This window comes from Triticum urartu, chromosome 7, assembly GCF_003073215.2.
Source record: "Triticum urartu cultivar G1812 chromosome 7, Tu2.1, whole genome shotgun sequence".
In the NCBI taxonomy this organism is placed as follows: Eukaryota; Viridiplantae; Streptophyta; class Magnoliopsida; order Poales; family Poaceae; genus Triticum; species Triticum urartu.
In genome coordinates, this window is record NC_053028.1 from 678,707,006 (window position 1) to 678,721,677 (window position 14,672).

The following is a 14,672-nucleotide window of genomic DNA, read 5'->3' on the forward strand; positions in this document are numbered from 1 at the left end:
CTCCACAGCGGGCCAACACCACAAACCTTATTTGACTGCCCCTAAGATTATCCTCCGCAGGTCTTTTCTGTCTTGCTGTTGGATTTTTCTTTTCTGGGGTTCACCAATGGATGAGACTTTGCCCCGTTGTTAGCACCATGAACTTATCATTTATGCCCTTCAAAGGCTCAGCGCCACCAATCATCTCCCTCAATACAACCATTTCCGGGAGCAGCCACATTGTTTTTTCCCCAAACAGAAGCATTTTTTTCAATTCATCTAGGTGACAGAAATACAAATGAGGTGCGTACATCCACAAACCCTACATACATGGGGATGGATCCGCTGAAAATATAGGAAACCGCTAAGGAAAACAAGCAATAGAAAACTGTAGTCTAGACAGAGCAACCACGCCCGTTGACAGAAAGTGTGACACAGCCATGCAAGAACGGGAAGGTGCAGAGCTCTCGTCGGGTCGTTGCACTCGCACAGCAAACTGCATCCCTGGCTCATTCGGCCACCATGAATAAGTCATTAGCAGTCAGTAGTGTCGGTGTGCTACCAACTATCAAAATGATTATTGGAAAGATCAAGCTTCCATAACTTTGGCAGACTCCCGACGGAATATGGTATTGGTCCAACGAAGTTGTTTCCTCCAAGATCTAAAACTGTTAGGTTCTTTAGGGCCCCAATGCTCGGTGGCACTGTCCCAGACAAGTTGTTTGCACCCAAAATTAGCCATTGAAGCGCGGCAGATAGATTACCGATATTGTATGGTAATGTGCCCCTTAGCTTATTCATACTTAGGTTCAGTATTATAAGCTTGGATAGATTAAACAATGTTGTTGGAACTCTACCCGATAGCCTATTCTGACCGAGAAACACCGCCCGGTTCTTCCCCATATTCGGCAATTTCCCAAGATCTTCAGGAATGCTTCCTTTGAGTTGATTGTGGGTAAGTCGTAGCTCTTCTAAGTAAGTGTTGTTGCCGAAGGTTGGTGGAATGTTTCCTGTGAGGCTATTATTGGAAAGGTCAATTCCCTTTAGATTGTAGAGGGAACCTATATTTCCAGGAATCGAACCCACTAGCATGTTAGAAGAGAGGTCTAGTAAAAGGAGTTTGGAACAATTTGTAAGTGCATTCGGAATGTTCCCCTGCAACAAGTTGTTCTGTAAGTAAAGGATTTCTAATCTTATAAGACGATTGAGAGAGGGCAACTGGCCAGAGAAGAGATTGTTGGATAGTGTAAGTTCCCAAAGGAAGGTTAGATTTCCTAGAGAGGGTGTGATTTGGCCTGTCAAGCTCATGTTGGCAAGGTTTAGCACTGTAACACGTTCTGGGTGCATTGTGCTGCACTTGATGCCCGACCACATACAGTAGTGGATGTTCTCATTCCAAGAGCGCAAGGCTCCTCTTGGGTCCGCTCTGATGGCCCCTTTGAAATCAAGAAGTGAACGGTGATCTGTGGTGTTACCATGAACTGTTGAGCAATTAATGTCACTTGCTCCATAAAACAACCCTAAGAGCACTGGTAGAACAAGCATGGCGAGACCCATGAGGTTTATGTTTCCTGCAAAAGGCCAGACATGCATTTTCAACATAAGCTCCAAAAAATTACAAACCTACATTAGTGCATACTACGTCACTTTTACTCAGTAACTTCCAATACAGATAGACCATTTTTTCACCAATGGGGTTGCAAGGATAAAAATGGAAAGTGGTCATAAATTAGCATTTTATTTTTGTAAACATATTTGTATTATATGCTCACCGGAGAAGATAAGCACACTAAGGGGTGTTCGGTTGGGCTTAACTTTGGCTTTTGCACTTGGCTTAAAAGCCCGGGAAAACACCTATTTATGGACTTTTGGATTATACAATCATAGGTATATTTTATTTTGCTTAATACCATCCTAGGTGTCCTTCTTGCCTATAAGCCAAAATGCAAAAGCCAAAGTTAAACGTAGCCAAATACCCACTAACTCATAGTACTTCGTTGCAAAGTGCAAGTCCAAACATGGGTACATAATTACGTATGAACCTAATATTTAAAACTTCATGAAAAAAAGCATAGCTCTATTTCTGAAAATGTGTGAAGAAAAAACTAAAAGGCAGTACGTATGGTAACAAGCCTAACCAGAAGACACAAATCAAAAGAGATTACTTTTTTGCGGATTTGCTAAGCGTATGTTGTCTAGCCACGTCATCACCAGCAGAAGATATGAAGAGGATTGACGGCTGCAAGGGTGCTTGCCAGCACAGCAGAAGTGTGGGGCTTAGGGGGGTGGCCGGAACGGCGGCGGTAGGCAGGTATGCATGGGCTAGAGAGCGGGTAGAATGGGAGGGGGGAAAGATGAACAGTAGCCACACACGAAGGAATAACATAACTTATCCATAAATACTTTTTCAAGCAACTGACGGATGAGTGCTCCCTCTTTTCGAGGATAACAAGTCAAAAACTGATGATTATTTGATAAAAACTACTAGTAAAATAAGGACGAAAGACCAAGTCTAAGCACCAATTTCAGGCTTTTGGTTATCGGAAGCATTTCATATAAGACTTGTTGTGGTGCCATAGTGGTACGGTGGCTAATCCAACGGCCAGTTGCAGCTTAGCCTTGCGCATGAACGGTGTGATGTGGGATATCGTACAAATATTGGATGGGAAGTGTCCTACGCGTACGTGGCAATGTTGTTTGGGTTTTGCACATGATGGTATAAGCGAAAAGCCCGTAAAATAGGTGAATTTTTGTTGGCTTACAAGCCAAAATGCAAAAGCTGAAGTTAAGCCCAACCAAATACCCCCTAACTCGTAGTACTTTGAAGCAAAGTGCTAGTCTGAGCATGACGAAACTAATATCTGAAACTTCACGAAAAAAAGGATTATACCTCTAATTTTTAAAAATATGTGAGAAAACAGCAAAACAATACATAAGATAACAAGCCTGACAAGAAGACTCAACCCAAAAGAGATATTTTTTGCGGATTTGCTAAGCATCGGTTGCTTAGCCGCATCATTGCCGGTGCCATGTGGAGCATAGAAAAGGGTTGACGGGTGCTCGCAGGCGCATGAAAAGGGTGGGGCTTAGAGGGATGGTTAGAACAGTTGTGACACGACAGGAGAGGCTGCTCAGAGAGGGCAGGGTGGTGCACAGCGGCGATAGCCGGTAGGTAGTTAAGCAGGGGCTAGAGAGCGGGTCGACTGGGAGGGGAACAAGATGAATAGTACTAGGCTGTGAGAATCGACTGATACATGTAAACTTGGCGACTAGGTGCTTCCTTTTACCGAGGATTACATCCCAAGAAAAGATGATTACTCGATAGAACTACTAGTATATCAGGACAAGAGAACAACTCGTGAAATAAATAAATAAAAATCAGGACGAGAGATATAGTTGCGAACCTTTGATGGAGCGCACGGCAGGACGACGACCTCTTCTAGCTTTGGGTTTCCCCGGGTGGTGGTGTGTGAGTAAGGCGAAAGTAGGATGCTCGGCTAGATGGCTAGCTCAGGCCCCAGGGGTTTAAGAGCACTTGCGCAGCGCCCCCCGCATCCACACGGTCGTCAGGTCGCATCAGCCATTGTCACTGCATTATTTCAGCTTTGACATCCAACGCAGCGGCCAAGTCAAAATTTATTTCATCTCCCACCTACTTTGCGTCGCTGTTTCAGCTGGACAGGCCATATTGCGCCGCAGCCAGGCAGAGAGAAACCTTCCGCGCGGCATGTCGACAAAATGCAGGGTGCGCAACTGTTCTCCATTTGGGTTTGGCAACATCGTTAAGAAATCAACATTTACTTGTGATAGCAGCGCTCTGGTCCAGATGTCGGCAGATAGTAGGATACAAAATAACACAAGCTTCTTCCAATTCAACGTCAATAATAGTTTAAGAGATAGGTATTGCCTTTATCGCTCAACTCAAGACAGACAGGTAGTGCTTTTTTCTCTCACAAGTCGCATAATAACTATATCAAAATATCAAATGGCAGCTCATTCGGACCCTACACCAAGATTATGTGAAAACAACCCTCAAGTAGATCCTAGAAGCTCCTGGACCATTGACTTCTTGCATCAACCAAGTGTTCATGTTTCCTATTTGTGACTACTACCTTTTACATATTTTAAAATTAGCTAATGTTACAACAGTGATACACATGTTTCAATGAGTCGCAATGCTCACAGGCTACATTTTAACAACCTAGTTAATCATAGGGTTCACTGAGATCAGCAAGGACAATGTAATAAGCTCTACAACACGAGTCAGCCAAGTAAACATCTACTTTGCTACTTAAGGTCAAAAATGAAAAAAATGTGAATTGTATTCCAGAGTGCATATACAGCAAGCTTAGGAGCCTATAGCGAGAGAGCGCCAGACGCAAACAATAGATTCCTCCGAGAAAACTGCAATGGAGAAAAGCAGTTAGTTTGTTTTCACTGCACACGGTAACTACCATATGTTAACTGATGACAGCGGTTTCTCACCCGCAAGTTATAAACAGGAGTCGATTTTGTAGGGAGAGCTTTCAGCAGCCTCAGTCGGTTCGTAGAACCAGCCTTGCTGTTTCACAAAAAGAAAGGATATTTAAAAACTAGAGTAAGGCAAACCAAAGCAGCCTTTTACAAGCAAGCCAATCAACTTACGTGTCATCCATCTTCAGGGCCTTTGTGCTGGACGCGACATCCCAGAGTTTAACAGTGCAATCAGCTGATCCAGATGCAAGCAATGCTCCCTCGCAGCTATAAACAAAGGAAGAATTGTTTAACTAAGATGATTCTTTGGTATAGCAGATTACCACGCAATTAAGTAATTGTACTTCTCCAAAAACTAAAATCATATGTAACTAGATACAACAGCACAGGGTGACTCATCACTGAAAGAAAAAAAATGTACATTTCAAAACAGAAGAACTATCAGTGATATTCAATATAATATGTTGCAGCTTACATCTACTGAAAATAGTGGATACGTGGAAGACATTTTTTACAGAATTTTTTTTAAACAATAGACCCATAAGATAATCTCCAAAGACTATAATTTCTTTAAAGCGCATAATAAGCAGATACAATATGTTTAAAATTTCTTAAACATGGACCGTCAATGTATACTCAAGAAAAAATAACCACATACGAGCGTTCAAGATACATGACGTGGTCATTTGAAGACAGAATTACGCAACCATCCAGTTAAGTACTCTAAAAAAGGATGGCCAAAATGATTAGTGAACCCATTGCTCATTTATAGGTAAATCTAACCCACTTTGTCAAGCCCTACCATAAACTAATACTCTCTACGCATATTTATTTGGTACGGCAGCTATTGTTTGATTGCCATCAGTAACAAGGACACATGGGATACTAAGCAAGCAAAACAATGTATAATGTGATTACCTGAAAGCAAGTGACCACACACAAGAGTTGTGTCCTGCTAGTGGTGAAACGCAGCGACCAGTAGAGAGATCCCACATCATGATGGTCCCATCTTCATCTCCGGAGGCCATGTATCGGCCATCAGGAGACATTGCCAGGGACAAGACCATACTCCTATGACCAATAAACATCCGTATACATTCACCAGTTTGAACATCCCATAGCCTTACAGTTTTGTCACTAGAGCCGGTGGCAATGTAGTTACAGTTTACATGCCATTGCACACACTGTCAGATAAGTAATATGCAGAAGAGAACATCAGTCAGAATGCAGACTATCAATTCTCAAATCACTACAAGATCTGAGCTAGAAGCACACTTACATCAACATCAGCAAGATGCCCAGCCATTATCCGCAAAGGTTGGATTTTATCCATTGACCATATTCGAGCAGTCCTGTCATGCGAGGCACTGGCAAAATAATGGCCGACTGGACTGAACTGCCACAAAAACATAAATATATGTCAGCAATACAACGCACAATGATGTCTATTCAATAGAACAGAATTAGAAAGCTATGCAACACAAACATATGTGCCGATCATAAGCTATTCAAAAGAATATTAAGCCCAACGGACCTATTCCAAATCCCATCATCAGAAGTGTTCAAAAATGAAGAGCGAACTAGGAATATGTACCACAAGTATTTGCAGTTTCGCACTCGTCTCGCCAAGATCAAGACTAGGGCAAGGACATCTTTTGTAACAATGAGGCCACTATTAGAACTCCAGAAAAGTTTTCTCTCAAAAAAGAACTCCAGAAGTGTTCATTAAAAACTACTGAAATGAGACCACTATTATTAGAACTTCAGAAGAATTCATTTAAAACTACTGAAATGAGGCCACTATTAGAACTTCAGAAGAGTTTCTTAGAAACTACTGAAATCAGGCCACATTAGAACTTCAGAAGAGTTTATTAAAAACTACTGAACAACTGATTGATTGTACGGCATCGACACTGATTGTAATAACAGATCTGAGCATCATTCAAATAAAAACTACTGAATAATCAACTAACTAATCAAATGTTTTGGCCTGAACTAGGCAATCAAGACACCCCATGAAGAAAGAACTCAAATGTTGTTTTCACAACAATGACACGGAGAAAGGATTTGCTCACATACTTGGACATCCCAAACCGGGTAATTGTGTCCTTTGTAACAAACAAGATTGGCATTCAACTTGGTACTCCATAGCCGAACTGTAACAAATATATAGAAAATAGATGAACGGTTAGTTTGATTAAATAAATGAACAAGCAAATGAATGGTACAAAATAAGCATAATGTAAGTGATGCTTTACTTGTTGAATCTGAAGATGATGACAGGAGAAAATCTCCAAATGGACTAAAGGCAGCGGAATAAACTGGTCCAGAATGACCTTGGAATAATGTATACGGTCTTTTCCCCTCAGATGTCGATGACAAGCGCTCGTCCTGTGAAGATCCATTCTCTCCTTGTGAACTAGCTGAGAGTCCAAATTTGACCAATCAGCAAATACCATCAAGATAGAAATGAAAACGCTACTATGTTAGGAAAATTAATGTTCTATGGTTATTCTGAAGTTCTGGACAGGTTCCAGTCAAATACTGCAAAGCCAGTAAAATATTCTAGCATGTCCAACAATAGGTCCAGAAGACATTCATTGCATTGACCATGCATCAGTGCTGCAACACCACCTTAAACTTCAAGGTTATAACTTAAACTAAATGAAATAAACTAGGATCCTTAGAACAAAAAACAACCATGACCGAAATCAGGTGCGCAGTTACAGAAGCATTTCACCATATCACAGTGGAACAAAAACATCAGCAATATGTAGTGTAGAACGACTAACATGTTTTGGCTGGTTGACCAATCTTTGCCATATCCCAAACCTAGTAAAAAAGGAAGTTTTGCCAGTTAATGTAGTGATCACATGAGAAACAAACTATCACCTAAAGGGACTAACCTTCACTGATGAGTCTGAGAACCCACCAACTATCAAAGACCCATCGTTTGATATCGATGAGCAGTTTAATCTGCACTCCACAGGATAATGTTTTCAAACCAAAGTATGCACACTGAAACAGTTGATACTAAATTACAGCTAAGCTTACCCGTTATGTGTATTAAGGAATGTGTAGAAGCTAACAGATGGCAATGCCAAGTTATTCAATTGTGCACGGTTCCGCAGGTCCTCAAGAATTGATTGTTCAACTTCAACAGGCCTGAAGAAAACAAGTAATTTTTCAGGATCATAAACGCAAGGCTGACACTTGACAGATAAAAAAGTAGACAAGTGAGTATGTTCAGCAAAATGGAAAAAGAACAATATTTTGTCCTCCTGAAACTTGTAAGATAACTTTTCCAACAGACCCCCCATAAAACATCTCAGCCTTTATTTTAGGTTCCAAGTCAGGCTCAAGCAAATGACACAGACATGTCTGGAGTATGGATCCACATTCAGTTTATCAGTTATAGGGATGGTATCTATTTTCAAAGAATACAGTTGAGAAATTATTTAGAACTGTAGATAAGAGAATAAATGTTTACGTCGCTGGAAGGGTTAGCCCTGGTTTCACACGAGGTGCTGCAGAAATCATGCTTGTTTCGGATTTCGTATTTTTTCCTGTTGCGCCTACAAGCTTATCCTTTTTGAGCTTTTTGTTAAGAGGACCGCCCTGCTTTCCACCTTCTGAGGATTTTTTCTGTAGCAAAAACAATAAGAAATAATGAAAGATCCAACGTAAATAACAAACAAGGGTATATGGATAGTGGAACCAAGCAATGAACAGCAGCATTCCTGTTCTTAAGATAACAACAGAAGAAGAGAAGAACAAAAACATGCTGCTGAGTGCTGACAAAAAAGGAATGTCCAGGTTTCAATGGCAGAGAGCATAAAACAAACATAATATAACAAGGGTCCCATACTATGGGAGACTTTCTTGCCTTGTTATTATCTTCTGCATCTGCATCCTTGCTTTCTGCTTCAGCTCTATCAGAATCTGAGAGTGCTTTCTCCATGCGCTCCTCAACTGAATCTTCAAGCAACTGCATACTATATATTTAATTTTAACAATAACACATGCCTAAGGATAACGAAGAATCTATATCTATATCTATACTACTCTATAGTGTACGAGTTTTAAATGTTTGGATCTCAAAACCAAAAAGCAATGTGAGCCGTTGATAGAGTCAATCAGAGGGCTGAAAATTGTGGGATTCGCAGCTACAGTACGAGCTACAGTACCAGTGAACATGGTAGAACCAGGGGTCCTACCGGACCTGCTCCGGAGGTTGTAGGGAAAGGATGGAGTGGGATGGGGCGATGATCGGGCGCGCCGGCGGCTGGGCGCCATCGCGTCGGAGGGAGATGGCGGCGGCGGCTAGGGTTCCGGCTCCTCTGGGAGCCGGGCAATAGGGATAATAATATTCTTATTGCTTAATTCCAAAAAGAGTCTTACAGCCTATATTTATAACCTAGATAACTTGCATAAGAATTAACCTAAGATAACTTGTGGACTAAGATTGCCCGGTGGGCCTAGCTAAACCGGCCATAACACTTCTCCCCGCCTGCACAAACAGCTCGTCCTCGAGCTGTAAGGTGGGGAAGCGCTTGCGGAACTCCTCGAGGCAATCAACCAGCGTCAAACACCTTCTCGACAGCTGGGGCGGCCAGGTCGGCAGCGACGGCGACCTCCGGAATGTAGTCTGCAACCTCCAGGTAGAAGAGTCGCGAGCAGGCATGGCCGGGCGTGTAGGGCTCGTCGCAGTTGAAGCACAACCCTTGGCGGCGACGCTCGAGTAGCTCGACTGAGGTGAGCCAGCGGAACGGGCGCGCCGCGGTCTCGGCGAGGGGTGCTGCAGAAGCCTGCGCAGGCCGACCCTGCGTGGAATCCGGCCCAGGTAGCGACCCAGTGGTCCGGGACGGTGATTCCTGCTGGATGGCCACCGCGCGGCGCTCGAACGCGCGGGCGTAGTACATGGCCGACTGGAGATCCTAGGGTCCCCGAAGCTCCACGTCCATGCGGATGTGATCCGGAAGTCCACCGACAAAGAGGTCGGCCCGCTGCTGCGCCGTCATGCCCGACGCATGGCATGCCAAGGCCTGGAAACGGTCGGCGAAGTCCTGCACCGTGGAGGTGAAGGGAAGGCGGCCGAGCTCCGCCAGGCGGCTCCCGCGAACCGGAGGCCCAAAGCGAAGGAGGCAGAGCTCGCGGAAGCGCTCCCAAGGGGGCATGCTGCCCTCGTCCTGCTCGAGGGCGTAGTAGGGCTGGCCTGCACCGCGGAGGTGGTAGGATGCTAGCCAAGTGCGCTCCGACGCGAGCGTGCGCTGGCCACGGAAAAACTGCTCACACTGGTTGAGCCAGTTAAGCGGGTCCTCAGTGCCGTCATAAGTGGCGAAATCGATCTTGGCGAACTGTGGCGGCATCTGGGTCGGCGCGCCATGGCCGACAGGCTCGGCGGTGCGGAGCAATGATGATGATGGCTGATGGCGCCCGGTCAACGGTGGGGAGGCCGTCGTAGGCCCTCGCGGAGCCGGACGAGGCCCCGGACTACATCGTGGGTACCGGTGGGTCCCCGACCTCTGTGTAAACTGGCGGTGGCGACGTCCCGGTTAGCCAGGCCGGGGTCGGGGACGGTGACGGCGGAAACCGGACCTGCTGGATCGGAAGTCCTCCCGGTGTGGACTGGCCCAGTCCGGAGCTGGGCGGCGGCGGTGGGAGCTGGACCGGCGCGGGCGGCGCGGTTGGCGCAGCTGGGGCCGACGTGGGCCAGTGCGGCCACTGCGGCGCTAGGGCGGGTGCGGGAGGCGCGGGTGGCGCCGCGAGAACCGGCGCTGGGGCGGGCGGCGGCTGGAGCGACGGATGGGCCCCGGCGATCGCCACGGGTACAGAGTACCAGGGCGGGTGCAGCAGCGGCGGGGGCCCGTCGGTGTAGCCCCCTTGGAACGGCAGCAAGGGCGTCCCGCTCGGGCCCGATGCGTTCTGGATCAGCCAGTGCATCGCCGGGTGGCTGTAGGCGGGGGGCCGCAGCCGGCGGGGTGGTGTGCGGGCCGGCCAAGTACAGGGAGATGCCCTGGACGGCTGTCACGAGGTCCCGCAGGGTGCTGGTCATCTCCTCCGGCATGAAGACGGAGGTTGTCGGCGGCGCGGAAGTGACGGGGGCCGGCGGCGCGGAGGTGATCGGGGCCGGCGGCGTTGGGGACCCGGCAATGGTCATCGGGGCGGTGGTGATGATGGGCAGCGGCGGCGTGGGTGTTGATGACGACATGATCGAACCCGAGTCTCTGGATACCAAATTGGTAGAACCAGGGGTCCTACCAGACCTGCTCCGGAGGTTGTAAGGAAAGGATGGAGTGGGACGGGGCGATGATCGGGCGCGCCGGCGGCTGGGCACCGTCGCGTCGGAGGGAGATGGCGGCGGCTAGGGTTCCAGCTCCTCTGGGAGCCAGGCAATAGGGATAATAATATTCTTATTGCTTAATTCCAAAAAGAGTCTTACAGCCTATATTTATAACCTAGATAACTCGCATAAGAATTAACCTAAGATAACTTGTGGACTAAGATTGCCCGGTGGGCCTAGCTAAACCGGCCATAACAGAACATACCACTGATTTCTAGAACCATCACTATATACCAATGTAGGAAAAGTTTCACTTGCCTAAGGTTATCCATTCATGCATGCAACTGGTCAAGGTACACACACTGGCAGAGCGTCTGCAACGCGCGCACTAATCGCGTCAGGGAGAAGTAGGAAATTTTCAAGAAGTTGCAAAGTAAGCTCAATGTAGTACGAGATACTAATACTAAGCATGTAAAGCTTTATATACAGGACTGAACCCCTTTTTTTAGGCAACATATATACAAAACAGAATGGCTACAATAATGAACTCGATCAAGATTTACATGCGAAGGTACCATGTTTGAAGGGAGCAAGCAGTGTATCCATGAATTGAACTTTGCACACATATTTAAATGACATGCAAAGCACGTACAATTTACTAGTAAATACTTAAATAGAAAACTGAAAAATTGCACTCATGGAAGAGGTTCGTTTGGGAAGTGGCAAAAACAGTGCTACTAGAGTTTTGTCCCTATTTGATCGGCATTGTTAACCGTTTTGATAGAATAGATAATAGGAAACAAACACATTGATCACGGATGTGCTGAATAACATACCCCCCAATGCACTTCCTTCTGATTTATCTGTTTTGCCAAGTCCTTACTGGTTCCAACCAGAGCAACAACATCCGCATCATCAGAGATCAATGAAGGCTGCCCAGCGGATACTGCCAATATAGATAGAGGGATGTGGTGGAAAAGTGAGAAGCAAGGGTAAGTAAAATGTGTGATATAATCTCGACAGACTGGGAACTGTACCTTCAAAAATTATCCTTTCATTGATTATTCCAAGCATCACGAGAGCTTGTGTTTTCTGGAGATACTGGAGAAGTAATTCATATGAATACTGCAATGAAACACGAGGTAGAAACTCTAAACAGAGCAGTTGACATAATTTTATAGGAAAAACAAAATTGCAGCAAAGGAAAAAGGTGAGATCATGATGTATCATGCAACGAGTTGCCAACTGAACTACAAATCACCACATGGAATGTGCCTTGCCAGCAACATCTGTGAAAAATTGGTCTATATGCGGTTTGTGTCTCATATTTGACACTAGCATTCCGTATATGTATTATGGTATCATGATGACGTATCATCTACTCCTATTTGAAACTAGTTGCCCATTTGGATTCAGGAAGAAAAAGCTTGTAACAAACCTTAGATTGTGTTTGTTTCCCTTGGTCATAACAACACTTACCAAGTAAGTGGTGGAAAAGGGTACACGAGAATAAAGCATCTCAACTTCAAAAACTATTGTCACAACAACAGATATGCATCCAGTGGAACATTTTACCTATGTGCATTGATTTAACTCAAAAGGTGACCCACCCATACAATCGTAGTTGAAACAAAGAGATGGAATGCAAATATAAAAGAACTTGGTGCAGTACTACCTCACATAATTTAATTCTGAATTTATTTTCCCTTAAAGATCGGGCCAGATCCATTTCCTGAAAATTATAGCAGGCAAAACAATAAGTGCATGTTTTGTGAATCCTGAGTAGATAAAATCAAATAAACAAATGAAATCTCCATTCACAGTTGAAGGATGTAAGAGAGCTAAATGACGAACCTCCAAATGCAAAGGAGAAAGAGTGCCTTCCAGCTTTTGGAGATCCCTTGAATGCATCAGTTCATGATCTTCCCGAAATTTAAGGAAAAATTGCCGAGCTGCAAGATTCATGTGTGGTGATATCAACAACAGAAATGCCTCAAATAAACTAAGTGGATGCATAAACTGCAAACAAATATTATCGCAGAAATGTACACCAACTACCAATATCTTCTTGCCTACAAAAATAATTACCTTCTAGTGTATGCCCCTCTGACACTAGATCCATGAAGCAATGGATAAACGCTGGATAAAGGACACGGAGTAATTCATGCTACAATATAAAAAAAATAACTCAGAGGCACGAAATATATATAGCTGAATACAAGGAAATAAAAAAGGCCATTCCATGTAATAGGTACATCAAATTATAGCAAGTAGTCCATCCACCGCAAGCAAATATCCCATTTCCAGTGACTACAATCATGTGAAAAGTACGTGATTATGCTTATGTGAGTGGTTTTTGCTTTTTAGATGGAGCTCTGCAGTGTAAAGACATGCCATAAAACAAAGACCATTTCATAAATGCGACATCTAAAGCTAGTAGGCAAGCATTCAGCCATGATCCTGGAAGCATGGTGCACCAAGCAGGCATGCTCATTTTCAATAAGAGAAACATGAAGATAACTCATGAGTAGCATGCTAGATTACTGAACAGTGTGGATATAGCAGCTACATGCCTCAAAACATCTGTGAATGCTGCAAAGCAAAGTGCATTCAAATGTACTACTAGAGCTGTAAACGTGAATCACAATCCACACTTAATGTAGCACACCTTGTATTGGTCCAGAGAATTGTATGCCCATGATCTTAGCTTGTTGTAGCCATCATAGTATCTTGCTGGGTCGTTATCCGGCCTGCCAACAAAGGGGGACATAGTAAATTTTTCAGATTAACATGGAATTAGAGCAGTTTTCGAGCATATTTGACATGATACTCTAGATTAGCCCCCATAAACTCTGCTCAAGGCTCAAATCATGTCGAAGGTCTGCAATTGCCCAAGCCAAAGTAGTATCAATTTCTCACGCTCGAGACCGCTGCGGCCGCCGAAAGGGGCGGCGGGGGTAGAGATTCAGGGGGATTCGCGGAGGCGGGCGGGCGCACCTGGAGAGCGAGACGTCGGAGAGGGAGGTGGTGGAGAGGCGGTTGCGCTCCTCCTGCAGCGCGAGCTCGGTGAGGCGGAAGCCCTTGCGGTGCAGGTACTGCTGCACCTTCCTCTCCATCTCCTCGTCCTCCATCGCTGGCTCGCTCGCTCGCCGGCCGGCCGCCGCGCCGGGGAGGGAGGGGGGGGGGCGCTCTGGGGTTGGGGGGGGGGGGGGGCGGGATCGGGGGGCGGGCGGGTCGGAGGGGATGACGAAGGCGGAGAGGGATTGTGCGACTGATTTCGATTTGCAGGCTGTTCGGCGAGGGCTCCCGCAAACAGCAGCTCGACGCACAGGCTTGATGCATAACTGGGCCGGCCCACCAACGCGATCCTTGTTTCGTTTCCTTTCGCGCGCGACAAAAAGAGCTAAAAATCAACAGCGACTACCAGGAATCGATCCCAGGACCGCCAACCGCGAGCCATTAACCACTACGCCACACACTACAAACTTAACTTTAGGTGCAGAAATATATAAGAACAGAGAGCAGCGTTGACATTTGGAAAACATTTTCAAAATATATCTTGAAAATTGCGACCAGTTTTAAAATGCCGCATTTTTTTGTATGCCATTTTGTGCAAAAGTGAAGATGTTTCGTAATTCTGATTTCAAAATGAAACACGAACAAAACTTGCAAACTCCAAGCAGATTCCAAAATCCGAACAATTTTCAAAAATGTTTCTGAAAAAAAACAAATTACGAAAAAGACGAACATTTTTGAGATCACAGACAGTTTTTTGTTTTAAAAAAATGGAAAACAGGAACATTTTTTAATTCAGCACCAATAAAAGCAAAACAGGAACTTTCTTCAAAATGCGAACAAAATTGGTATTGTACGCTTTTCTGGAAACACGAACAAAATTTTAAATATGGGAATATTCGTTGAAATTGCGAACAAAATG

General features: G+C 45.0%; 2 protein-coding genes across 6 annotated transcripts; both read right to left on the reverse strand.

The window, feature by feature from the left end:
* Window positions 1-219: 219 nt before the first annotated feature.
* On the reverse strand, window positions 220-3,538 carry LOC125525378 (putative receptor-like protein kinase At3g47110). Of its 2 annotated transcripts, none has more exons than XM_048690382.1 (2): window positions 3,384-3,538; window positions 220-1,550 (listed from the first exon to the last, which is right to left on the reverse strand). In XM_048690382.1, the coding sequence occupies exon 2, from the start codon at window positions 1,534-1,536 to the stop codon at window positions 538-540; it is 999 nt and encodes a 332-aa protein (XP_048546339.1). In that variant the 5' UTR covers window positions 1,537-1,550; window positions 3,384-3,538; the 3' UTR covers window positions 220-537. The 2 variants fall into 2 exon arrangements, with proteins under 2 accessions (XP_048546339.1, XP_048546340.1); XM_048690383.1 differs by lacking the exon at window positions 3,384-3,538 and adding an exon at window positions 1,603-3,372.
* Window positions 3,539-3,861: 323 nt separating this feature from the next.
* On the reverse strand, window positions 3,862-13,958 carry LOC125525377 (transcription initiation factor TFIID subunit 5-like). 4 transcript variants are annotated; one of them, XM_048690379.1, is made up of 19 exons: window positions 13,733-13,958; window positions 13,404-13,485; window positions 12,824-12,902; window positions 12,590-12,687; window positions 12,411-12,467; window positions 11,773-11,836; window positions 11,572-11,681; window positions 8,339-8,440; window positions 7,943-8,097; window positions 7,507-7,617; window positions 7,359-7,428; window positions 7,245-7,284; window positions 6,711-6,875; window positions 6,532-6,608; window positions 5,732-5,848; window positions 5,371-5,636; window positions 4,624-4,719; window positions 4,465-4,540; window positions 3,862-4,383 (listed from the first exon to the last, which is right to left on the reverse strand). In XM_048690379.1, exons 1-19 carry the CDS (start codon window positions 13,864-13,866, stop codon window positions 4,336-4,338), a joined length of 1,947 nt encoding a protein of 648 aa, XP_048546336.1. In that variant the 5' UTR covers window positions 13,867-13,958; the 3' UTR covers window positions 3,862-4,335. The 4 variants fall into 4 exon arrangements, with proteins under 4 accessions (XP_048546336.1, XP_048546335.1, XP_048546338.1 ...); XM_048690378.1 differs by having other exon boundaries at window positions 11,773-11,860; XM_048690381.1 differs by having other exon boundaries at window positions 11,773-11,860; window positions 13,404-13,616; window positions 13,733-13,892.
* Between the last annotated feature and the right edge of the window lie 714 nt (window positions 13,959-14,672).